General features: G+C 42.7%; 1 protein-coding gene across 1 annotated transcript; it reads right to left on the bottom strand.

The window, feature by feature from the left end:
- Positions 1 to 2007: 2007 nt before the first annotated feature.
- On the bottom strand, positions 2008 to 26192 carry Nlrc4 (NLR family CARD domain containing 4). The gene is made up of 9 exons (XM_051181850.1): positions 26104 to 26192; positions 23614 to 23725; positions 20184 to 20444; positions 16594 to 18582; positions 15837 to 15929; positions 11760 to 11930; positions 9478 to 9570; positions 7483 to 7650; positions 2008 to 3200 (listed from the first exon to the last, which is right to left on the bottom strand). Coding segments are annotated over exons 2-9 (3075 nt in total). The 5' UTR covers positions 23615 to 23725; positions 26104 to 26192; the 3' UTR covers positions 2008 to 2901.
- Positions 26193 to 27174: the final 982 nt, after the last annotated feature.

A 27174-nucleotide genomic window follows, 5' to 3' on the forward strand; every position in this document is an offset into this window, starting at 1 on the left:
CCTAAAGGCATGCACCACCACCCAGCTCTAGTTTTCTATATTACATTTAGTCAATTGTCCACTGACTTACATAGCTATGCTTTGATTTTGAATAAGTTTATTAAGTATATAGCAGGTTAAGGTAAAAGAATACACAGCAAGAGATAGGAAGATAGCTAGCAGCACATCATCAGCTGGGCACTGTAAACATTCAGCAGAGACCTGCTGGGGCAGCTCCTGTAAGGTGACAGGACAGAGTGTCCCTTCTAGTGAGGTATTCAAATGAGAAATAGCAACAGAATGAAGTCATCTAAGGAGAGGCAACTGCACCCTGCAGAGATGCACCAGGAAGGTGAGGTGGCCTCTACAGCTCCTGACTGAGCTCCCCATTTGTGGTTTCTCTCCCTCCTCTGGCATTTCCTTATCATGAGGCAAACACTTGTGAGCTTTTTTTTGGGAATGGCTGACATTCTAGCTATTCTCAAAGGACACGTTTTAACCTTGGGCTGTTTTCTGTTATCCGTTGTCACAATGTAAGGGCCAGCCCATCACTGATGGGCCCTTGGAGGATGCTTTGAGACAAACATGTTTGGATCTGAAATGGGAGTAGGGCCAATTCTACCTCCACAGCAGCTTTTTAGTGACAGTAAACGAATACATGGCAGGTACTGATATAGTGCACATTTCATAAACACTGACATAATGGAATGTTTTTTACTCATTTTAACAAAGTAGCTTTAAAATTTTTCATTTTATGAACAAAAATCTCATATCTATACACATACACACACACACACATATTTTGGGGGGTGATTTTGAAGCATGATTCCTCTGTGTGGAGCCTTAACTGTTCTGGAACTCGCCCAGGCTGGCCTTGAACTCAGAGATCTACCTGCCTCTACCTCCAAAGTGCTGGGGTTAATGGTGTGTGCCACAATCACCCAAGCTCAAATATATTTTTATTGTAGAATTGAAATTTTTAGTCAAAATATTTTTAACAGACTTAATAACTGGACTGGACAAAAGATTTTTATTCTAATCCTGTCATTCTTGTATATCAATAGTTTTGTAATCATGGGCAAGAAAGTCATTTGTCTTTTGTGAACTCTCTCATTTGTACAATTAGGGAGGAGTAGGAATTAGTTGATTTGTAAATTATTGGATTTAAGTTTTTATTATTAAATCTGCACAATATATGTCCAATTCGTAAGGAGATATTGTGCCCAGAATTTTTTTTTTAACAGTGACCACAACATACAGACCGAGTGCTACCTACACTAGCACCCTTGAGATGTTGTGAGATGCAGAGATTAGTACAGGGTGTTCCTTATAGTTCTGTGGAGTACAAAAGAAAGGAATACTGTTTTTCATTCCTTTTTAATTTCTGAGGTCATAGTTAGAACTACATACAATGATCTTATCAACTCCTGAGAGTTTTAAGAGACCCTGGTTGAGCTTCTGTGTGTGTGTGTGTGTGTGTGTGTGTGTGTGTGTGTGTGTGTGTGTGTGTGTGTGTGTGTGTTTGAGACAGGGTTTCTCTGTATACCAGCTCTGGCTATCCTGGAACTTGCTCTGTAGACCAGGCTGCCTCAGACTCACAGAGATCCACCTGCCTCTGCCTACTAAATGCTGGGATTAAAGGTGTGTGCCACCACCATCCCAGTAGGTTGAACTGCCAATTTTTGTCTGACCACAGATACCCAGTTGGGGCTGGTAGAGGGCTCAGCAGATAAAGACACCACAGCAAAGCTCAATGACCTGAATTAGATTGTCTATTCTCTGGAAAGGAGGAGAAAAACCAACTCACACAAGCTGTCCTTTGACCCTACTTGTACACCATGGCATACATACAACACTGTAGCACAATTAATAAAAACCCAGAGACAGATATCAGGATTCAAGCTGAAGATCAGAGAAGCAAACTAGCCAAGCCACCATAGAGCTCTTAACTTGCCAAGTCTAGGAAGATTCTTAACATGGCTGGAGACTAATTGCCTGCTCTGAGATCCTGCTCCTGTATGTGCTTTTCTAGTGCTGGGATTAAAGGCATGTACCACCACTGTGGCTAGCTTTGCATTCTGATCTTTAGGTAAGCTTTATTAGATCATAAATAATATATCATCCAACTACTCACATGCATACAAATCAGTGTCTGTTTACCTTTCAAATCTGGTAATGCTTTTCATGTGAGAAAGTACTCTATACACTCCAAAATGTCTTAGTTAAACCAGTTGAATTAAATAACACATATGACATTTGTTCTCTAGATAATATTAGCTTATTTATTAGTAGCTTAGTTGTCACATATTCACCCAGGAACACGGTATTTCAAGTTGTTGTGACCCAATATTCTTAGGGCCAGGTAACACAAACATGGACAACAGTTGAAGGGCATCCAGATAGACCCAAGTAGAGAGATGAGGCCAAACACGTTTCTCAAACCCCTTCCCCTTTGTCATGTTTGACTTCCTTCCACAAAATTTTTAAAAAGTATTTTTAAAATTTTATTTTACAGGCAGTTGATGGTGGCACACGCCTTTAATCCTAGCATTCAGGAGGCAGAGGCAGGCGGTTCTCTGTGAGTTTGAGGCCAGCTTGGTCTAGGACAGGCTCCAAAGCCACAGACAAACCCTGTCTTGAAAAACGAAGCAAAAGTTTTATTTTACGTGTATGAGCATTTTTGCCTGCATGTTTATGTGCCACTTGCGTGCCTGGTACCTGTGGAAGTAGAAGGTGGTGTTGGATGCCTTAGAGTTAGAGTTACATATGATTGGAAGCCACCTTGTGAGTGCCAGGAATCAAACCCAGGTCCTCTGGAAGAGCAGCTAATGCCTCTAACCACTGAGCCATCTTTCCAGCCCCCTCCACAAGATTTTCAATGATCCACTGAAAGTAATGGAGTCTCTAAAGTACCTGATGGCTTTAGCTACTTTCAATTACTAGCTTAAAGGTGCCTTTAATGACACTAATATCATAGTCATCAAGCTCCCACCCAATGAGCCTCGCTTCTTGCAGAAAAGTTAACTTTGATAACACTTGACTAAGTTTTCTCACGAGTGATGCATCTGGTAAAAATTCTTTAGTACTGAAGTCAAAAAGCACTAATTGTTTAAGGTTCTCAAATACATTCATGAAGAAAAGCCATCCATCGCTGCTCACACAATTTCCAGCTAAATCCAACTGCTGCAAGTCTCTTAGAGGATTCCTCTCCAAAAATGCACCTAGGAGAAGAAATAAATATGTTAATCGGAAGAAAGCCGTGATGAAGTTCTGTACACACACATGAACCACTTTCTATTTTAAAATGACTGTTTAGACCAGTGTTGTTTCCCAGGGAGAAAGATTTCCTACAGCAGCCTGTGACTATGCCCATTATCTTTTTGTTATTGTTGTTTATTGGATTTTGTTTTTATTTTTTTGTTTGTTTTTTAATTTTTGACACAGGAATTCTCTGTGACTTTGGAGGCTGTCCTGGAACTAGCTCTTGTAGACCAGGCTGGTCTACACAGTCCCAGTGTAGTCCCAGTCTACACAGCCTCCCCAGTGCTGGGGCTAAAGGCTTGTGCCACCACTGCCTGGCTCCATTCTGTTTCCCAAGGTCTAAGATCACCAATGATAGAAGAGTACTGAAGGCAAATATAAGTGATGTGTGTATTTTGCCTTAGCCCTGATTCCTCCTGGAAATGGAAAGTTGATTAAACATTGAGGTGTGAGAGATGCTATGAAATATGAAGGAGTGTTTTTTTTTTTTAAATTGGAATCAAACAGGCAATATTAGGCCCTTCCATGTTTGTAGAAGTAAAATTACTGAACAGGTTTATATTTGGATGTAGGATATCCCTACCTATAAACTTAAGTAACAGAGAGTCATTCCGTATCTAGAGAGGGCTTTGTTTTTCAGCTGTCCTAGCCTCTTCAGGGAGATCATATATTCACCATAAATAGAGCACCCCAAAGGGCCTCCTACATGGAGGAGGGGGATGTCTGTTCTGCTGACTCACAGGACACCACAGGCCTCCCCCAGGCTCATTCCTTATTCCCCTATGCTCTGTTCACCTGAAGTGGAATCAGGGGAACCCTGCTGTATAGAAAAATAAATAAAATATATACACACACACACCTACCTCTGATCCCAGGATCTGAGAGGCAGGGGACAAAATATCATGAATTCATCAAGGCCAGCCCAAGCTACCTAGAAAAATGTCATAAAAAAGCAAGAAACAAAAGGAAGATGCTCCTTTTGTTTGTTTGTTTGTTTGTTTGTAGTGGTGTTTTGAGACAAGGTTTGGCTAAATAGCCCGGGTTATCCTCAAACTCACTGAAATCTACCTGCCTCAGTCTCCCACAATGCTAGATTCTTAGGCTTCAGTCAGCACATTCAACCTTGCAGGACCTCCTAGTCACTAGGAGGTCAGATACTCTTCTCATGGCAAGGAACCAATCCGAAGTTAGCTGTCAGGCTCTGGACATGCTTTACAGTGCTTTATGGTAAAAGTAGCGGAACAGTGATATGCAGAGTATAGCAACCACCCTGGGAGGGCCTATAGGCCACAGCAACCAGTTGAGCAATCAACACAAGTTGCCCAAGCCTGGAAGTGCACCAATCATGAGACTGTTGCAGACCCCTAGACACTCCTTGCACACCCCAATAAATCCTCCCACCCCAGGTGGGTCCTTCTCACTCCACCTGACATTTGTAACAGAGGGTGGACCCAAGTTAATACAGTTAACTCATTAAATAATAAAAGACTCTTTGCTTTTGCATAGGAATGGGTCTCTTGATGATTTGAGGGTTCAGAATTGGCAGATATCTTTGTGTGGCCTATGTAGTTTGCTAAGGGCAAGTATGTAACGCAGCCCCAGAGCTCACTTGAGAGTGTCTTCAGTCAATATCAGCCAGGATTTTCATCACCTTTGCAAGTTTTAGTCTAGCAAGTTCCTTTGGGTCTTTATTACAAATACCTAAAGTAAAGGTATCTTAACCTGTCCATACATAAACAATAGAGAAGGGGAGGGAGTGGTAATGGAGGATGGGCTGGACAGGGCGGGGCAGAAACTTCTATCTACAAAGTGGGTGAATCCAGGTGAAGAGGGTGGCTCTCAGGCTTCTACCTTCACCTCTCATGTGTGCCACCCTCTGTTGAGACCATCCTTGAACCCTGTTTTTCATACTTAAACTCCCTTAGTTAAAAGACAAACTGCTAATCTGGAATCATGACCATTCATATTCCATGCCACCCCCATCCCCATTAAAAGTATCTAAATTTCTACCAAGAAAACAGAAGCAGAAGTGAGGTGTTCTATGTCAGTTTAAAAAAGCCTGACGTAACAATAGCTATGACCATGAAGTTAAAATAGAACAAAGGAATGAAGGAGTCAAAACAACAGCTGCCTCATCTGCTTGGACTGCACATTTGTGGATGACAAGATGGAAGGACGTCAGTTTCTAGCTCCAGTCAGTCATGGTCCAGGCAGGTCTTTGCTGATCTTCAGTCTGTCCCTAGCTTAACAAGCATACTGGCCCTCACCTCCCTTTCTAAGAGTGCTCCTCTTTCCAGGCCTTCACAACTCATGCCCTTACTCTGCCACCCCTAAGTGACTTTTGTTTTTTTGTTTTTTCCAGTTTGTAGACTTTCTACCCAAAGAGCAACTTTTTTTCACTACCCAGGAGGAATTTAGAAAAGCCAAAACCCACTCCGCAATGAGAACATGAGCTGTTTCTGTGGTTCTCCATTTCAATTTGAGGATGTCAGCTGAGTTTCCCGGGTGATTATCAGAGTGTGTGCAAGCACAGGAATGAAAAAACAAGCAGCAATTTCCATGGTCTGAGGACATGCTCTCTGCTGATTGAATCTGGATCAAGCTGGATCCAACAGAAAGAGACTCTGGGCATTTGGACCTTCGATGATTGAGGGATGTGGAGAATGCAAATTTCACCTGCTTCCAGCAGAGGCCGTTAACATCGCCTTCAGTTCACCTGAGCAGTGTCCAATCACCTAGTGTTAACTGTCAGCTTGACCACATCTAGAATCACCTGCAAGATGGACCTCTTGGCATGCCTGCGTTGGAGGCATCATTCCCTGATTGGAGGCAGAAGGCTGAAGAGCCTGCATGCATTCATCCACTTTCTTTGTTCCTGATGATGGATGCAATGTGACCAGCATCCTCAAGCTCCTTCCCATGATTTCCCCTCTATGATAGGCTGGAACCTGGAGCCCTAAAATGGGCCCTAAGTAATAAATGGTGGCACCATTCTTGTATTCAGCCATCATTTGAGCATCTATTGTGAACCACAGACTGTGCATACTCCTTGTCACTTTGGGCTTACAGCACAGTGTGAAGACACCTGATTACTAATTGGCAGGTAGGGTCCTCTGAGAAGGAACCTGAGAGCAAGCACACAGAAGCAGTAGGTTTTCCAACTCCACCTTGTTCCCAGAACACTAGTAATCGGTCTTGTATGCTCTAGGAGAAAGACTGGAAGGTTCTCAGGAGAAACTCAGTTTCCCCCAAGAAGCAAAGCCACTTTGCATGCCTGGTTCCCTGCCCCCACCTCATAGTGAAGACAACCAATCAAAAGTCATCTCTGGGGCTGGAGCTATGGACTGGAGTAAAGAGCATTAAATGCTCTTGCAGAAGACCTGGATTTGGTTCCCAGCACCCACATGATATCCCACACCACCTACCAGGGAATGCAACCTCTTCTGGCTGTGTGTTCACATACACATAGGCAAGCAAACACTCATAAAGTAATGTTTTAAGTCATCTTCTCCCTTAGACACAAAGAGTCTTCTCAGCTTGTGCCTCACTCGAAAATATGAGAAGAGTCACCTGAGAGCAGACTCCAACAAAGACTGAGTTTCAACTCATCACCCACAGAAGAGGGACCATTCATGGAAAGGGCTGTTGTTAGTCTGTCTTGTGTTGCTGTAACATAATACCACGGGCTGATAAACTTATGACAAACAGAAATGATTCGTGGTCGAGCTTGAGGGACTAACATGTGGCAAGGCCTCTTCCTGTCTCTCCCCACAGCAAAAGGAGAAGGGATGACAAAAAACAAGCATGAGCTCAAGCTGCCAGGCTCAGGCCCTTCTACAGTTTGCATTATTCATTCAGGAGAGTGGGCCGATGACCTAAACACTGAGTTCCCACTTCTCAGCACTGATGCAATGGATCTTGTTTTATGCATGTGGCTTTAGGAACCACATTCAAACTATAGCATATGGCAACACAGGAAACAAGAATGGGAGGGGCTTCAAAAACAATACATTCTTTTAGGAACCTAGTAAATAAGAAAGAGAAAACTGGGTGGTGGTACACACCTATAATCCCAGCACTCGGGAGGCAGAGGCAGGCAGATCTCTGAGTTTGAGGTCAACATGGTCTACACAGTGAGTCCCAGGACACCCAGGGCTACATGAAGAAAGCCTGTCTCAGGAGTGGGGGAAGCTTTGTTTAAAGTCGGCCTTTCTCCTCTCAGTGTTGTTTGGATGTACCTACCTAAACTTCTAATCTCTGGGTCCATGAGTTTCCAGTTTTTCAATCCAAGCTCGAGAAGCCCTGGGACCAGCTCCAGTTGCTTCAGCAGGTTGGGCAGGCAGATGAGCACATTGCTGCACCAAGGCAGCATCAATGTGCTTAGCTGCTTCAGAAGGCTGAGCCTGCCAACTTGAAATAGAAAACAATTCAGGAATGATGCCAACTCATAATCTAGGATATACAGGATAGAGATGAAGGAATGATCTTTAAACTTGCTACTTAATCTTTAATAAGAATTTACTTATTTTTGGTTATTTTTATAGAAAATATTCAAACATATAAACATTGTAGTAATAATGAAACTATTACAAACAATCCAAACCTTCAATAAACAATAAATCATAGGCTATATTGCTTAATCCTGACCAGACTCATGCATTTTTCTGAAGTGAATTCCAGACATATATCAGTTATTTTGTCATAACTACATGCCACTGTAGCGCCTCAAAAATCTTATCACTCCCAGTGAAATTTAAGGAGGAAATAATGTCAGAACAAAAACAAAGAGATGTAATAGAACCGCAAGGACCACCTGGGAAGGAATGGTTATTTAGGAATCCGGTAAAGCAGCTGCTTGCAGTAATCCTGTTTTATAAAAAGGAAAATGTCCTAACCACCCACCCCCATACACACCCCTCTCTTTTCTTTGAGATATATCCCTGGATGGCTTGGAACTCACTATATAGACCAAGCTGGCCTCGAACTTACAGAGATCTACTAGCCTATTCAAGTGCTGGGGTCAAAAGCATACACCCCATTCCCAGCTTGAATTTCTTGTTTTTTAATCTTTGCCATGTGACCTTGATAGAAACTTAAGCCCACCAATGCTGAAAAAGCCTATATATACTGTAAACTCTGTCCAGTTGCTCAGAGTCATGAAGAAAAGTTCACAAAGCCTGCCATGATCAGCTTTTTCTGATCCGCCACTGCATTTCTAGTGTCTGTTTGAGCAAGGCAGCTCCCTGCCTCATTTTCCTGTAACAATATTATTAGAACAAACATCCTTTTGATGCCAGCACTCAAGAGGCAGAGGCAGATGGATCTCCATGATTTCAAGGACACCCTGTCTACTTAGAGAGTTCCAGGCTGCATAGTGACACCATCTCTCTTACACACACACACACACACACACACACACACACACACACACACACAATCTCCAAATGTTTGGCTTATCTGAGAGCTCATGCACAGCCCCTTACTGCAACCAGACAGCATAAGAATATTGCAGTCCTTGGATGACTAAGTTAATACAATATGTACAAAAGCCAGTCTTATAAGCCTGGGAGAGTAAAAGCCATATCACTAACTTCCTTGTTGTTGGCAAACTGGAAGAGCCTCAGGTACAATGAAGATACACAAACTGATGACTCAAAAGACACAGGCTTGGAGAAATGGGTCAACAGTTAAGGGCACGCCCTACTCTTGTAGAGGACCTGAATTCATTCCTGGAACCCACAGCAAATGACTCATAATGCCTATAACTCCAATACTCTCTTCTGGCCTCTGCAGGCACACACACAGATAGTTTGTGTGTGTGTGTGTGTGTGTGTGTGTGTGTGTGTGTGTGTGTGTGTGTATGAGTAATTCACTTGCATTTATATATGTGTACCCATCTGTGCCTGGAACCCACAGAACTGAGAAGACAGCATCAGATTCCCTGGGACAAGAGTTACAAATGTCTGTGAGCTGTCATGTGGATGCTAGGAACTAAATTTGGATTCTTAACCACTGAGCAATCTCTCCAGTCCTCAAATTAAATAAACATTAAAAAATAATAAGAAGAAGATGACATGGGCCTGTGTTCCTTAATGACAGTTTAAGAAATCGCTAAACATTTTCCCTAAGAAAGATGACTTGGTAGGGGTGCACAGAGGCCCAGGAGAAGGCTGTAGTTTTCTAATCACCCAGCACACATATTAGAAAGCACATTGTTGGCAGAACCATCATCCTTACTCAGTTTCTGTACAGTTTCATTTCCATCCTTTTCCAGATAGTTTTCTGATATGTCAAGAATGCTCAGTTTGACCAAATTGTGAAGATTCTGTGCTGGAAGAAAAAAAGTGAAAAGACTTTCAAGTAACCATATATACATTTCCCAGTATCTTTAGAATGCTGTGTCCTTGTTGTCTTTGAAGATAACAATACACACTGGGTTTTTTGTTTTTTTTTGGGTTTTTTTTTTTTTTTTTTTTGAGTTATGGGGAGACCCCTCAGTTTTCATGGTTTTGACTAAATGGACAGGTATTTCCTAGTCCCAGATTAGACTATTAAATTGGTGTCACATGGAGCCTGAAGTTGCATGGGACATTGTGTTTGTAATTCTGGACACACCACTGTAGTTTATTCTTTGCTGACCTCAGTGTGTTCCTTTGTTTATTAAGATAGGGTCTCACTGTGTGCCTTGAACTCTCAAACTCACAGAACTCCCCCTGTCTCCTGCCACCTTTGTGCTGGGATTGAAAGTGTTTTATCACCACACCTGGACATTTTTAGAAAAGATAAACTGCCTTACACTGCTGTTTAAAAGGAGACAGATTTCAGCCTTCCATGCTGCTCTCTGTCGCAAACAAATGAGAAAAATGTCATGTCTCTTGAAGGGTTTGCTCCCATGGCTTCAGGGTTATGAGTCTCCTAGGCCATAGGCCTTGGTGGCTGAGACAGCTAGTGGGTAAGCATTAGGGATATGAAAAATAAGATACCATTACTACTTCACATCAAAGTGAAACAGGTTTCAGTACAACAGATAAAGGTCAGTTTCTATTTCATAGGCAGGTAAAGTATTTCATCAATATGCATATTTTCTCTTTTCCCTTACAGATAGTTTTATAAGTGAAAATGGAGACGAGAAGTCATGTTCTCATCATTTTATGTTCCCATTATTGGTCTAGCCTTTCCTAAACATGGGCTTTCTTTATAAATTTATATCAATGTAAAAATGATAACCTTTATAGATTCCCAGAACTTTTATAGCCTCAATTTTTAATTTATTTTTATTCATAAGTGTGTGTGTATGGTGTTTCTATGTGAGGGTATGTCCAAGTGAGTGCAATTGCCCACAGAGGCCAGAAGGAAGTATTAAATCCCTTGAAGCTGGAGTTTCAGAAGTTGCCAAATGTGGGTGTTAAGACCAGTCGGGTTTGATGCAAGAACAGCAAGCGCTCTTGGCCTCCAAGTCTCTCAAGGCCCCATAGATTGATTTTCAGAGCATTAGGACCAGCATGATGGTGTACACCTTTAATTAGGCATTCATGAAGTAGGGGGATTTCTATGAGTTCCAGGCTAGACTGATCTACATAGCAAGTTCCAGACTAGTCAGAGATATATAGTGAGATTCTGACTCAAAAGAAAAAAAATTAAATTAAATTAAAAGGTTATGTCATCAATATTCCAAAATCAAGTTTTTAAAAATTACTTCATGTGCCGGGCGTTGGTGGCACAGCCTTTAGTCCCAGCACTTGGGAGGTGGAGGCAGGCAGATCTCTGTGACTTTGAGGCCAGCCTGGTCTACTTGCAAGGACAGGCTCCAAAGCAATACAGAGAAACCCTGTCTCAAAAACAAAACAAAATAAAACAAACAAACAAAAGATTACTTCATGTATGGGTGTCTTGCCTGCATGTATATCTGTACACCACATGTGTGCCTGGGCCCCCGGGGGCCAGAAGAGAGCATTGGGTACCCTAGGACTGAAGTTACAGATCATTGTGAGCTGCCCCGGGGATGCCGAAAGTAAAACCCAAGTCTTTTGAAGGATAGTCAGTGCTCTTAACTGCTGATCCATCTCTCCAGCCCCCAAACTCTAAACTTTAAGACATGTCTGAACTGAACAGCTTATTCAGAAATATACAAATATTCTCTATAATTGGTATGCATGACATTTGGGAACTCAAAAGACAGAAGTGTTGTATCACTGTATTCTAAATCTATCTGGAGAGAGCAAAGGGAAGAATAAGTAGCCTAGCAACACTGGGGAAATCATTCTCTTTCTCCATCATTTGTTTGCCCATCTCCCCAAGAAATTATTAGATGCTATGACAAAATGGTGGAAATATGGGAGGGTGTGTTTTGAGACACAGAATTTTTTTTTTAATCTTTTCACTTTCTCTTAAGGTCATAATACTGTCAACTATTCTGCAACCCTCTCTTATCGCCACTAATAGTTTTAATTCTGATTTAGACAAAGGCCAAGTGTTCTGTTGTGCATCCAGTGGGTGGAGGTGAGGGCTTCATTGGTTACCTAGGATTTTCACCGAATTTGCAGTCAGACAGCAGGCCACCAACTTCATCTCTTGCAGGTCACACGGTTCTCCTGACAGAGACTCAATTATGGAATCCATCCCCTCCCCAATGTCAGACAAATTAATCAGATGAAACAAACGCATCTTCTTCAGTTTTCCCAGGCCTTTGGCTACAAGGAAACAGGAAAGGAATACATGAGCAGCCCGTGTTTATCTGGCTGAAACAGAATTTGTGAAATGGAAGGAAGACAACTATGAAGAAACAGTTTTGTGTTCTTTTTTTTTTCTTTTAAAAAATATTTATGCTCAGGGTAGTGGTGGTGCTCATCTTTAATCCCAGCACTCAGGAGGTAGAGGCAGGTGGATTTCTGTGAGTTTGAGACCACCCTGATTTACAGAGCCAGTACCAGAATAGGCTCCAAAGCCACAGAGAAACCCTGACTCAAAAAAACAAAAAACAAAAATAATAATTATGCATTTCTTTGTTGTCTACATAAGGAGGCTCTTGCTATCCAGCCCAGGATGGCCTTAAACTCAGGAGCCCCCAGCCAAGGCTGCCCTGCTGCTAGATTCCAGACATGTTCTTTCTTCCTGGTTTTCATTTCCCTTGACGGGCAGCAGGTGCTACAGCCCTGTGGATGGTTAGTGCAACTGCACAACTCAAAGACACCCCCCACATCCCACATCCCCCTCCCTCTCTAGGCAGATAGACTCCTTTCAATGACTCTACGCCTAGAGCAGTATGTTCGGCCAGTGTCAGTGTACCCTCCACCCACAGTACAGCTGAATGCATTCTAGAGCACCCCTCATTCTTAGCCCTAGTGTTGCTGTGACATTCAGAAGTGATTAGGTGGAACTTAAATCATCAATATATGGTACACATGAGAGAAACACACAGTGACTTTCTGGATCCTATCTGTCTCCTCCTCCACTGGTATTGGAGTTTTTACCTGGGCATTGTGCTTCCTAGGCAAGTGCTCTGCCATTGAAGTGCATCCCTCAGATCAAGAGTTTATCAATCCCATGCTTTGGAGCTTAGGCGAAATTTCAGATGATGTATGTGGCACACTCACTGGGTGTAACAAACACAATAAGGCCTCAGCAAGTGCTGATATAGTGGGAGGTGTATACATGAACTTTGTGGCCCTTCAGGTTTCTAGATTCACTATTTCATACTTGGATAAACTTGGACAAGTGATTCAACATTTTATCTGTGGCTTTAGGGGGTCATTAGTCCTACACACTTGGGCTGTTGTATGTGGTGAGACAAAATGTGAACTCTATATAGAGTAGTTGCTGACTTAGTACATAGTAATTGTTACTAATACCATCATACTGGTTTCTTTTTTGTTTTGTGTTTTCAAGACAGGGTTTCTCTATGTAACTGTGACTGTCCTGCAATTCACTCTGTAGACCAGTTTGGTCTTAAACTTAGAGATCTGAGTGTCTCTGCATCCCAAATGCTGGGATTAAAGGTGTGCACCGCCACCGCCCAGCTATACTGGTTTCTTCACAATCAGCTTTTTATTCCTTATTTTTTATTTAAAAATATTTTTATGGGGCTGGAGAGATGGCTCAGCAGTTAAGAGCATTGGCTGTTCTTCCAGAGGACTCAGGTTCAATTCCTAGCACCACATGGCAGCTCACAGCTGGAACTATAATTCCAGTTCACTGGGATCTGACATCCTCACACCAATGCACATAAAATAAAGTTAAATAAATTATTTAGAAATATTTTTATTCTATTTATTTATGTATTGCATGTGGGAGCACAGCACCAGAGATGAACCCAGGATAACTTACAGGGATTATTCTCTCCTTCCACCATGTTGGGCTTAGAGATTCACCTCAAGCTTGCTTGCAAGTGCTTCTATCCTCAGAGCCACCTCAGAGGATAAAGTTATCTCTGGATCCTGTTTCTGTTTGTTTGGCTGGTTTTTTGTTTGTTTTGTTTTTTAAGACAGGGTCTTACTACGTAGTCCTGGCTGGTGTGGAATTCTATATATAGTCTAGGATGGCCTTGGTCTCTGAAAGCTGGAAGTAAAAGCATGTGTCACCACACCTGGCTGGTTTGGGCTGTTTTTTTTTTTTTGTTTTGTTTTGTTTTGTTTGTTTGTTTGTTTGGTTGGTTGGTCTTTTTGTTTTTGTTTTTAGAGTTCTCATTTAGCCCCAATTTTGCCTGGAACTCACTCTGTAGCCAAGGCTGGCCCCAAACTCCTGATCCTCCCACTTCCCCCTCCCAGGAGCAGAGAAAATGCGAGTTTATCATCACACCTGGCTACATTCAAATTCTTTAATAATGCAAGCACACTGTCCTGGCGAGTACTCCTGAGACCCTGGGCCAGTCAGAACAGGTGGCTTTCTACATGGAAGCAGCTGTGCTGAGTCCCTTTCCTGTGGAACCCATAGGTGTGCACCGTGTGTTCACTGGATTCTAAATTAATTTGATTATGATACAAGGAAAAAGAGGTCAGCACATTTTAGTTGTTGCACAGATTTATAGTTGGGCAGGAAGTGAAATGAGGAGCAAGGCTGAACAAAGAGAGGAATATTTTATGGAGGGCTCAGGAGAGAAGAGAGAAAACAAAAGAATGAAGGCAAAAATAAGAAGAAAGAAAAAAGAAGGCAGGGACATTGCAGAAAGGTGGCTTCTGCCCAACCTTCACCGTTCTTCATGCCCTAGGCTCTGTGACAAGCCATGAGTTCTGCTTTTGTTCCTGGGCTCATGCTTTCCTGCACCTCATTTATCTTTTAAAGTTTGTTTATGAGACAACTCTAAATTTTTAAATCATCAAGGGAAATTAAACACTTGATGACTGTCTCTCTAAAAAAGGTCACACACAAATGGGTTACAGTTTGAATGAAATGCTACTGAAGGCTTGTCCTAGGAGAGTACTGGGACCCAGGTAGTGATGTTGCATGCTTTTAATCCCAGCACAGGGAGGCAGAGTCAGGCAGATCTCTGTGAGTTCAAGGCCAGCCTGGACTACAGAGTGAATTCCAGGACTGGCTCCATAACTACTGAGAAACTCTGTCTTAAGAAACCAAAATAAAAGATTCCTGGGGCCAGGGAGTTGGATCAGTTTTGAGAACACACAGCAAACACACAAAGACCTAAATTAAAATCCCTAGAACTTAGAATTAAGCATGTGGTGGGCATCTTTAATCCTGGTGTTCCTCCCATGAGTAGCAGGTGAAGACAAGGAAATCCCCAGGAGCTTGTGTGCCATCAAGCTGCATATACAGAGTACAGCAAGGGACAACAAAAAGACACCATCTCAAACAAGGTGGAAGGTGAGGACAGACTCCAGTTATCCTCTGACCTCCTTAGTCATTGTCCTATTGCAGAGATGAGATACTATGACCATGGCAACTCTTACAAAGGAAAGCATTTAATTAACTGAGGCTGCCTTACTGTTCAGCTGTTCAGTAGTCCCTTATCATCATGTCAGGGAGCATGGCAGCACACAGGCAGACATCCTGCTAGAGAAGTAGCTGAGAGTTCTACATTCTGATCCACAGGTAGCAGGGAGAGAGACTGGGCCTGCCATGGGCTTTTGAAACCTCAAAGAATACTCCCAGTGACACACCTCCTTCAACAAAGCCACATTTCCTGATCCTTCTAATCCTTTCAAAGAGTTCCACTTCCTGGTGACTAACCATTCAAATATATGAGCCTATGGGGGCTGTCCTAGTTGAAAACACCACAGCTCCACACGTGGACCATGCCATGCAGATGTGCACACACACATAAGGATCTTGCCTTCTACAAATGTCGATAGTGACAAATAATCTTTCATCATACCTACACTTCTTATCATCATACCTACACTAATAACAATGTTAAAGAGGGGCTGGAGAGATGGCTCAGCAGTTAAGAGCACTGACAGCTCTTCCAGAGGACCCAGGTTCAATTCCCAGCACCCACATGGCAGCTCACAACTGTCTGTAACTCCAGTTCTAGGGGACCAGACACTCTTACACATACATGCAGGCAAAACACCAATGTACATGAAATTAAAAAATAAATAATTAAACAAACAAAGAATATTAAAGAAACAAAATCAAAATCTGACCTAGGTTTTTAGCATCTTTCTCATCCATCCTAATGTTTTCCAGTATGAGCTTCACGAGGTTCTTCAGATTACCCAATCTGTCAGTCAGACCACCTGCCAAAAGAAAACAGAACAGCACATGTCCCTCCCTGATATTGTCATTATTTACCGTCACTGTCATACCTATTACCAATCAGGCTTTAGTTATAACAAAGGGCACCAAGGGCTCACCATATCCCCATAAACATGGTTATTTTGTCAGAAATGGGTGATGGGTTCTTCTATAAGCATGCTGTTCAAATATAATGGAATTAAACAGAAAGATAAAAGGTAGCAGGATGTGGTGCTCATGCCTATAATCCTAGCACTTGGGAAGCTGAAGCAGGAGGATTGCAGTGGATGTGAGGCAAGTCTGGGCTACACATGAGACCAGGTATTGAAGAAGGAACTGGAAAAGGAGAGGAGAGAGAAGTGGATAGCAGTTGGGTGGGGAGGAAAAGATAAGAAAGGAGAGAAGAAGAAAGAACAGGAAAGGGAAGGGGAGGTTAAAGGAGGAGAGGAGAGACAGAAAATAAGTAAATATTTGGCAGCTAAACACGTCCAGATTGGGACCGGAGGCAAGAACCACAGAGAGGCTCAAGGCAGCTGAAGTGAAGGACAGAGGAAATGCAGAGAAGGTAAGCCAGGCTTGGGGACCACCCAGGAAGCAAAAAGCATTAGAACTGATACCAGAAGCCTTGATGTCATCTGTGATTATATACTTCAGATATGTCCATACCTGGCAGCCGTTGAGTCTGCAGGTGGTGAATGCTCATGTTCTGGAGGTTTGTCACAGACGTGATGTGCTGCTCATCATCTCTGGTGAGGGGACTGGCTTCCACCATGAGGGAGTGGATGTTCTTACAGGTCCTGAGAACTAAGCTGAGGCTTCCAGCCACAGCCGCACATTTCTTGATGTGCAGCCGGAGGTTTGTGGCGGAGCTGAATATCTTCCCCAGATATTTGATATCTTGTTTATCCAGCTTGCTGATATTCTGGAGTGTGACATCTAGAGTCTTGAATTCCTGCTTCCAGTTGAAGAACAAAGACACAGCCCTGCTGGGAATGTAGGTTTCGGAGGGGCCTTCCATGTGGCCAGGACAGTTCTCTCCAGCCTTGGCCTGTGAAGCTGTGGCTCTCCCATGGAAGGTCAGCTTGACAAAATCCAGTGCGCTTACACAATTAGGCAAGTGTTCAAAGAAGTCAAATAAGTAATCGGGGATGTTCTCTGAGTCTATGTGTAAACTTTTACCATTAAAGAAAGCTTCAAATTCTTGGCTCAGGGCTGATTCAGATATGCTCTCCAAGAATAAGTTGATGCCACACTCTACAAAAGAATTTACATTGATGGCTTTCAGGTCATCTTGCTCAGTGGTGTTTCTCATGCTCTGTACAGACTCCTGCCTCCAGAGAGGCCTCTTGGTGACAGAAAGCCCTTGTAAGCTGCCATGCTCATCCACCAATGCAAGGTGTCTCATGACAGCCCTGGTGGCCTCTGGGGATGAGCCACATGTGTACAGGAGCAGATTGCCATACAGGGATGTGATGTCAGAGATGGAAACCATTTTCTTTAAGTAGTCATTTCCCTTGCTCACCTCCTCTGGTTCTCTGGAAACCAACAAACTGCTAAGTCTTCGTCCCGCTGTGTACTCCTGGAAGGATTTATGAAAGAATTTATACTTGGGTGTCAGCCTCTGAGCTGTGTACTTACAGAGGAGCCCAGTTGTCACCAGGACATCTTCGTTCATGCTGGACAGATCCTCCGGTTCAAAAGCAAACCTGTGGGAGAACACGCCCTCCAGAGCCAGGTCTCCACAGCAGTCCAGGCTCCTGAAAAACTCACTCTCAGTACTGCCTCTGTGTTTGTGCTTGTTTTTCTTGATCAGGAGGTCATAGAAGGTTCGGAACAATGTGGTTTGTGTGTGATCTTTGAATTCCTTCCTGCCCATCTGGATTGCACAGGTGATCACCACAAAGAGAGGGGTCTTCATCAGATTTCTCAAGCACTTGGACACCTGGATCTGGAACAGCAGGCCTTCAGCTAGCTCCTTTATCAGCACTTCTCGGATGAGACCCTGGGCACTGTCTTCTGTCATATCCCCCACTTCTGCAGTCAGGGCACCAACATGTCTGATATGTCTCAGGCACTCGGTGGTGGTTGTGACGATGACCATGTTCTTGAAACGATGGTTTTGCTTTATCAGGTCTTCGATTTCTGGGCATTTCTGGGGCTGGAATTCATTGTAACCATCGAGGAGAAAGAGGACTTCCTGCTGCAGTTTCAACAGCATATCCATGAACCCTCGATTGCTAACAGAGTCAGGTACATCCAGGAGCTGATCACACACTGTTTCAAACAGTCCATGCTCTGCACTGCTCAGGCGGACAAAGAAGACCAATTTGAACCTGTTCAGAGCTTTGCACTCCCCAGAGGCCCAGAGCATGGCAATTCTCTGCAGCAGAGTGGACTTCCCTTTGCCAGACTCCCCTTCAATGAGGCAGGGGCTCTGGAGAACATCCAACAGATTGCCCAGGGTTAGCTGCTCTACACGATGATGACGATGGTCTTTCCTCCACAGGACAGGTTCTGTGAAGGTGATCTTCAGATTAAAAATGATGTCGATATCTTTACCCAGAGGATAGAAGTTCAAAAAGGCAGGGCTGTTGTACAAGTATTTTAAATTCTGAGCCAAGGCATCCAAGTCCTCTGTGTTCTGATAAAAAATACCTGTTAGAAATAGATGCTGTTATAGAGAACTTGATTCTGCATTGCTTCTGTACTGGCTGGTTTTGTGTCAACCTGACACAAGCTAGACTCATCAGAGAGGAAGGAGCCTCCATGAGATCCATTGATAAGGTGTTTTCTCAATTAGTGATCAATGGGGGATGGCCCAGCTCATGGTGGGTGATGCCATCCCTCGGCTGGTGGTCTTGGGTTCTATAAGAAAGCAGGCTGAGCAAGCCACGGGAAGCAAGTCAGTAAGAAGCATCCCTTCATGGCCTCTGCATCAGCTCCTACCTCCCGGATCCTGTCATGCTTGACTCCCTGTCCTGATTTCCTTCAGTGATGAACAGTGATATGTAAATAAACCAAATAAACCCTCTCTTCCCCAAGTTTCTCTTTGGTCATGGTGTTTTGTCGAAGTAACAGAAACCCTAAGACATCCCTAAAGCCCAGGGCTCAGGGGGATGAATGGCAGAGGTGCCAAGCATAGCAGCTGGGGGTGACTGACTTTCTTCCTAGGTATAAGATACCACAAAAGGCACCAAATACCCATCGATTTCCCCTGGCGCCTTTCCCCTCATTCCCTCTTCTCTACCTTTTCTTTTTCTCGCCATCAGATCTTACAACAGCAGATTGGAAATGAGAGGAGTCATCCTCTTAGTTAAGGAAAGTGAAACATTTGCCTGAGAATGTGAGATGGGGTAAAATCCAACCAATTATGCAATTTAGTCACTTAAAATATTAAAATGAGGAGTTGGAGGTATACTTGGTGATGATGACATTACTGGTGCACAGAAAGTAGTGTCACTTTTCCATGGCACTGCAATAGGAGATAGACAGTCTGCAGGGCCACTCACTCACCCACTGAGGACTGCTGGCTTGTCTATTTATATTCCAGCTAAACATACTTTTTTTCCTTCCCTACTCACTCATTCTTTTTTTATGATAATTTTTAATTTAAATTTAAAACAAGCTTGTTTTCACATGTCAATCCCAGTTCCTTCACCCTCCCATCCTTCCCTGTTCCCACCACCAAACCCCAGCCTATCCCCTTTGTGCTCCCCAGGGAGGGTAAGGCCTTCAATGGGGAATCTTCAAACAAAGGCTATCATATCATTTGAAGCAGGACCCAGGCCCTCCCCCATGTGTCTAGGCTGAGAGAATATCCCTCTATGTGGAATGGGCTCCCGAAGTCCATTTGTACACTACAGATAAATACTGATCCACTACCAGAAGCCCCATAGACTGCCCAGTCCTCCTAACTAACATATTTTTTTAGACAGCATCTTGATATATATCCCAGGCTGGCTTCAGTCTCCCCATCCATCTGCCTCATTCTCCACAAAGAGCCCATGGTAGCCAATGCCACCACTCCCAGCACTCCAGTTGTACATTGAAGTGAGATTATACTTAACTCATTTCTTGCCCAGTCTGGGATTACTTACATGGCTTCACTGTCAAGTGCCTAGTGTGAATGGCTCAAAGTCCCTGACCAACCACACAAAGGTGGAGGACAAGCTGAAATTCCACAGAAAGAGACTGTAGATGTTCTGAATGGTTTGTGTCCTTAATAGTGAGACAGAGGTGAGCAAAGCAATACTTACTTTGTCCAGTTAAGTCCTGATACATAGTATAGTCACTCTTCTCAAGACACTTAAGAAAGAGGTTGCAGGCCTCTGAGCCCTTCTTCAGAATCATATGAATGATTGCTCGTGCAGCATCCTGTTCTACCTTCTCACAGCAAATGATGGCCATTTCTTCATAGTTGAGAACATTCCATACAAACAGCTCATCTGAGATTTGCTTGGTAACTGTGATGCCCATCCTTTGGATAAGGGCTTGACTGTTTTCCTTTATGAAGTTCACTGAAGAGACACAGGTAAATATTTGTTCATTTATTTATTTTAACCTACATGAAATACACATATCTGTCACCAGCACATCAAGGCTGCATTTTTTTTTTTTTTTGCATCAGGCCCATCTTGAATTATGGAGACACCAGATGCTTGACATTCAGGTCCTCAAGAAATGCTCTGCAAGCCAGGAGGTGGTGCACGCCTTTAACCCCAGCACTTGGAAGGGAGAGGCAGATGGATCTCTGTGAGTTCTCAGCCAGCCTGATCTACAGAGGAAGTTCCAGGACAGACAGGGTATTTATACAGAGAAACCCTGTCTCAAAAAACAGAATAAAACAAACAACAAAAACAGAAGTGCCCTGCGAAACTCTGCAGCCCTAACTTGCTCAGTGAGCGAGGCTGTTTTAGGTGATGAAGTTAGGTAGGTGATTTTGTCCACTGATACAAGAGTCTCTAGTGAGCACCAGGTGTGGTGGCACCCACCTTTAACCCCAGACTCAGGAGGCAAAGGAAGGCAGATTTCTATCAGTTTGAGGCCAGCCTGATCTCCACAGTGAGTTCCAGGACATCCAGGGCCACATAGTGAGACCCTGTCTCCAAAAGAGGGAGAGAACCAGAAAAAAGAAAATCTCCAGGGAAGTCACAGTAGTGAAAACACCAGCCCAAGAGCCATAACCCTCTTAATCAGAGCAAGAGACCCTCACCTGTCGCCAGTCTCCCTTAGGAGGAGGGAGGCATTTGACTGATTTCCCAGCTGTTCTCTCCCGTGTCTCCCTCCCAGCCATTTTGCCTCAACTTCAGCCTGACTTGGGAGGTGCTAGAATAGAGTGTGAAAGGTTAACTGGAGGAGGGTCTCTATCTGTACATAGACATATAGCAGTCATCATCTGATATAGGGCTTTATGGGAATGTAGGTATTTGTGGTTACCCCATACCTGGACTCTGACAAGCAAGACCAACAAATCTACTTGGTTACTTTAGTCTCTTATTGGGGATCTATCTGGGGTGACTAGGTGTTTGCTCACATTTCCTGAAAGTAAAATTACTGCAACAGCATAGGATCTGCTACTTGCTGGCATCTGTAACCTTTGGCAACTCTCTTTTGAATCTGAAATAATGACAAACTATGTAACACCCAGGCTCTCTGGGGACAGAGTATCCTTTTTGTAGCATTTACTAAGCCCAGTAAGGGATTCATTATTTCCACCATGGCCAATTTCAAGATAGCCATATGTTGACTGGCTAATAAAAATCTGAAAATTCAATATTTCACCAGACCCCTCTATAACACATAGTCTGTATAACCTGGGGAGCTGTTAGGAGAATTCATGTCTGTCATCACACAGAAAGTAATATGTCAACATGTTCAGTTCTTATCTTCCTGTCATAACTCAAAAAATAGTTATTTTATCTTTCACAAGTTTTAGTCTTTTCCAAAAATGATCACTACAAAGTATTAGACAGTATTCAGTCTAAGCGCTGTCATTTCTCCTAGTCTCTAAGGAGGCCTCATCACACACACACACACACACACACACACACACACACACACACACACACACATGCCTTGCCTCTGCAATTTCTTAATTTATTTGGGGGTTTGGTTTGGTTGCCAGTCCTGGGGATTGATTGAACCTACAACCTCAAGCGTGGGAGGCCAACTCTCTACCACCAAATTACAGCCCCAATCCTGGGCCTAACTCTTACATAGAGACAAAACTGTGCCCTGGTAACTGTAGTTCACTGTCTCTGTCACAGCTTAAAGGCATGTCCCCCTGGTCTTATATGCTCAGCCTGCAAGTTTGCTTTGTACAGCAGGCTACTTCTGGCTTTTCCATCTCTCATGACTGGAGAGTGAAGACATTTTCCCCAAAGCCACTAAGTCCTCTTTGGTCTAGAATGTACCATCAGGCAGTCCAACCCCTGGAGTCCCATTGCAGCTCTCCTCCTCACCACTGCAGATCCCCACTGCTAACCTCAGCAGAGCGGCTGTCTACAAGTCCTGTGAGGAGCCCATTGCTCTCCCTCTGTGGTCTCATTCATATCCTTGGCATCTACATCCTTCCTAAAGAAAACTATTAAATCTATGTTTACCAATTTTTATTTTATGGTAGAAGACACATAAGTCTCAGATAGGCCTGCAGAACAACACTATTTGTATGAACTGTCCCTGAGGCTATATATCTTACCACTTTAAAATGAAGACACCAAGTTGTTACTTAAAAACTTGGTGATACTAAAAAAAACATGTGCTGGGTGTGGTGATATCCCAGCACTCAGCAGACAGAGGCCAGCCTGGTCAACACAGTGAGTTCCAAGACAGCCAGAACTATTTAGAAAGACCTTTCTGAAACAAGAATAGAAAAAGTTAAAAGATATGTAAAAATATCCATACACTTATGTGTGTATTTTAGTGTTTAAAAAGTATACTATATAACTATACGTATACTATGATATTCTAAACATAATATAGTCCTATTACTTGCCATGGATTAGCTCCATGATATATAACCTAATCATGGAGCTATAAGATACATGACTAACCAGGCTGTAACTATCAGATGGATAGTTGTTTCTATATTATGTAATTAAAAATGTTTTTCACTCATCCTTCTCCTCCAACAGGTTTCTCTATGTAGCTCTGGCTGTCCTGGAACTCACTCTGTAGACCAGGCTGGCCTTGAACTCACAGAGATCCACCTGCCTTTGCCTCCCAAGTGCTGGGATTAAAGGTGTGCAATATGGTGCTCTCACATGCAACTGGGTTTACAGTAAATTAAATTTTAATGTTCAATTCACAGTTAAATAGACTCAAGTGGCTACTAGATAGCATACTGGCATCAAAATAAAAACCATTAATTTGGGTACCATTTAGGTCTGTTTCAATTCTCTGAAGTGATTGGATATAGAGTTCTGAAGTCTTGAGGGAAAATTATGATTGAGAAGGTGATGTCCAGAATGAACAGTTTAAAGTACAACTGGGTCACTCTTTAAATCTTGCCCAATCTATCATCTGCTTTTTTCCATAGGCTTGCCATATTTTTAATAAATTCTCAAGACAACATAAGAGTATTTAATTGGTAATTCCACAAATGAATAGTCAGTTGAAAGCATGGATTGCTTTTTCCATTTAAGATCATCAATAGGCATAACTGATAGATATTTGTAGAGTACTTACTTGTTCTGAGTCAACACACTCCACTTTTCTAGACTTCAGTAGGAGATTTTTTTTCCAAATGGGAACTCCAAAGACTTCTCCTTCCCATGAAGCCAGTATTCATCCTAAGAACCTAACAAAACAATAATGAGAATGATCCAACAGAAAAACTGAAGTTGCTTCTTCTCAAGTCAATGCTTCTTTTCCAAATGAGAAAATGATGATGGCTTGAACTATGGAAAACTTGCTCAGGGGTGACTCAAGTCCTTGCTGAAGAAAGGTGAGGAACTAGTTTTTGTTCCCAGAAACAATGCAAAATCTGTTCCTAGTTTTAAAGGCATCTAAAGTCAGGCTCACTGGCCAGTCATTTTCACTAGTTATCTAGTGGTACCAGGTTTAGCAAAGGGAACAAAAAGGTAGAGAGTAATTGAGGAAGACACCTGGTATTGACCTCTGGATTCTACATGTGTGTATACACACAGAGACACAGATACACACACACACACACACACACACACACTAAAATTAATCTTTGGGGTTTTTTGTTTGTTTTCAAGACAGGATTTCTCTGTGTAACAGCTCTGGCTGTTCTGGAACTCACTCTGTAGACCAGGCTGGCCACCTCTGCCTACTGAGTGCTGAGATTAAAGGCCTGTGCCACCAGTGCCCAGCTAAAAGAATCTTTTAAAATAAAAAATTAATTCTTTTTTAAAATTCAAAACAAAACAAGGCTGCAGCCAGTTTGACCATCTAGACTTGGGATTGTGCTTTGAAAATCCTCCCTCCTACCAAGCCATCCTAAGAATAACTGTGAAATAATAATGGTGATGATGATGATAGCGGTGATGATGTGGAAGAGATCCTTTTCTTATGGTTGTACTTTGACAAACAATATTTTCTTTGAAACAAGACTTGGCTTACTACATAGCCAAGTATGGCCTGGACTCCCTGCTTGATGTGTAGCTCAGTCTAGTACCACATGCATTCTAACCCTCTGGACTCAGTGTTTTTATTAAAATTACAGGCCTGCCGTGCGTTGGTGGCACATGCCTTTAATCCGAGCAATTGAGAGGCAGAGGCAGGCAGATCTCTGTGAGTTCGAGGCCAGCGTGGTCTACAGAGCTAGTTCCAGCCAGGCTCCAAAGCAATACAGAGAAACCCTGTCTAGAAAAAAAAAAAAAAAAAAAAAAAAGATTACAGGCCTGAGCTACCATATCAGGCTTTTTTTTTTTTTTTTTTTTTTTTTTTTTTTGAGACAGGGTTTCTCTGTGGTTTTAGATAAATGGCTTACTAGATGGCTGCTTCTATAGGTGTTATTTGATCTGCCTGGGATATATGCTTTGTAATTTTTTTTACAGTGACAGAGATATGTGTGTGTGTATAGATAACAACTTTTGTTGTTATCTACATTTGTGCAGAGATACCAACTTGTTGAAATCAGTTGTCTCCTTCTGGAATAGTATTTGGATCCCCTGGATCAAACTCTGGACAAAGAGTTTGGTAACAAGTGCCTCTACTCCCTGGATTATGCTTTCTTTACTGAAATATTGGCACTCATATTATCTGTCCCAAGCCTGGGACAGTTGTGATGATTAAAAACAGAAACAGGTGGAGCAGAGGTCAAGTCAGCATGACTTGTCTACATTTCTAGTAAAATATGCTTTAACCTAGAATGTTCTTAGGTCTCCTTGGGCTCCAGCAGTCTCACTGAGTACTGCTAGTGCTATGCAAAAAAAAGCACGCATGTCACAAAAGAAGTGAAACTGTCTAGGAGCACAAGCAGGACTAAGGGAACCCAGAGGGACCAAAAAACATTATACACGTATATGAAAATGTCCTGCTATTGTTTACAATGAATATACACCAGTTTAAGCCAACATTTAAAAACTATGAGCAATATAACAGAAGTGTGCTGAGCTGTTAGGAGCAGGGACAGCAGACTAGGTTAGATCCTAGGTCCTCCAGCTGATTACTGTCTGACCACAACACGTCTTTACCACATTTTTCACTCTACACTGGGGTTGCTAAGATAACTGAGATAATGGCTGCAGACAGTGGGGCCTGTAAAGCACTTCCTATACACACTGGCCCACAAACAGGGACTTTCTTCACTTCTCCGTTTAAGTTCAAGTATCTTGTCAGTGGCTTAGGAGACTGGATGGACTAAGCAGTTTCCCTTTCCCTGTCAGCTCTGGGTTTCCTTTTCATAGCGCCAAAAAGTGTTTTCAAATTCTTTGTCACAGAGCAAATACAAATGCACCCTCTAGGGCTCAATAAACTTTAAACATCAACTCAGAAAATCCCAGTTCAACTCTGGCAGACCAAGTTAACAACACCTCTGGTTCCCCTACCTCCCACTGCCCATTCCCACCCACAAGGTCTTCCTGTGGGCAAACAAACCATCCACTGTAGGAAAACCTCATAGACACAAGGTCTCAATGAACCTAAACCTAAATTTCAATAATCGTCTCTAAAAGTGACTTAAAAACCCATTCCCTCTCCCTGAGATACCTGGTCAAGCAACCCAGTTGCTGTCCTCTTGAAGGATGAAGGAAAGTCATTTTTAAAAGTAAGCTTCCTTTCTTTCTTTCTTTCTTTCTTTCTTTTTTTTATCTTTCTTAACCTATGTTAAGTTTGGCAGCACTGCTGTTCCTGTTGATTCAAACTTCATTGTTCAGCCAGAGAAGACAATACAGAAAAAAGGAAGTGGTGGCCAATGGGGTTTTCCTTTCTTACCAAGCATAGTAAAGGTGCTTAGGACATACGTTCTAGCAAGAAAAGGGAGTAGCAGAGCAGCTGGGAAATGAGACTTTGACCTTACTCGCCTGTGTGTTTCCTGCTCATTCATAAGGCAAAGATTTAACAACTGTTAATTTCTTCTAAGCAAAGGGGATGCTAGGGTTTTATTGGAGCCAATTATGAGTTCCAAAGTGCCAAAGTGGTAACTCTTACATGAAGGGTTTTTTGTTTGTTTGTTTGTTTTGTCTTGGATTTGAGGTGTGTGTGTGTGTGTGTGTGTGTGTGTGTGTGTGTGTGTGTGTGTGTGTGTGTGTGTTGTTTTTGAGACAGACTCTCTATGTAGCCCTGGCTGTCCTTGTACTCCCTATAAAGACCAGACTGGCCTGGAGCTCACAGAGATTTGCCTGTCTCTACTTCCCAAGTGCAAGGATTAAAGTACACCACTATGCCCAGTTTAGTTTCAGGGAGTTTTTATATTAAAAGAACAATGAAAGTCATAAATCAAATATGTTGGTGGAAACATCAGGTAGGCAGATCACAGCAAAGAAACCCCTGGGAAAAGCTTCAGATCTGAGGCCATATTTAGCCTCTGGGTTGTTAGGAACTAACAACCTGCTTTGTTAATACATCCCAAAGGTTTTGTTTGATAGGAGCTGTTGGGTCAGACACTGTAGTGGGTAATAAATGGCTTCTCAAGTTCTTTTTTTTTTAGGGGGAGGGTTTAAGACAGGGTTTCTCTTTATAGCTTTGGAACCTCTTCTGGAACTTGCTCTGTAGGTCAGGCTGGCCTCAAACTCACAGAGATTCACCTTCCTCTGCCTCCGGATTGCTGGGATTAAAGGC

This window comes from Phodopus roborovskii, unplaced genomic scaffold (genome assembly GCF_943737965.1).
Source record: "Phodopus roborovskii unplaced genomic scaffold, PHOROB, whole genome shotgun sequence".
NCBI lineage: Eukaryota > Metazoa > Chordata > Mammalia > Rodentia > Cricetidae > Phodopus > Phodopus roborovskii.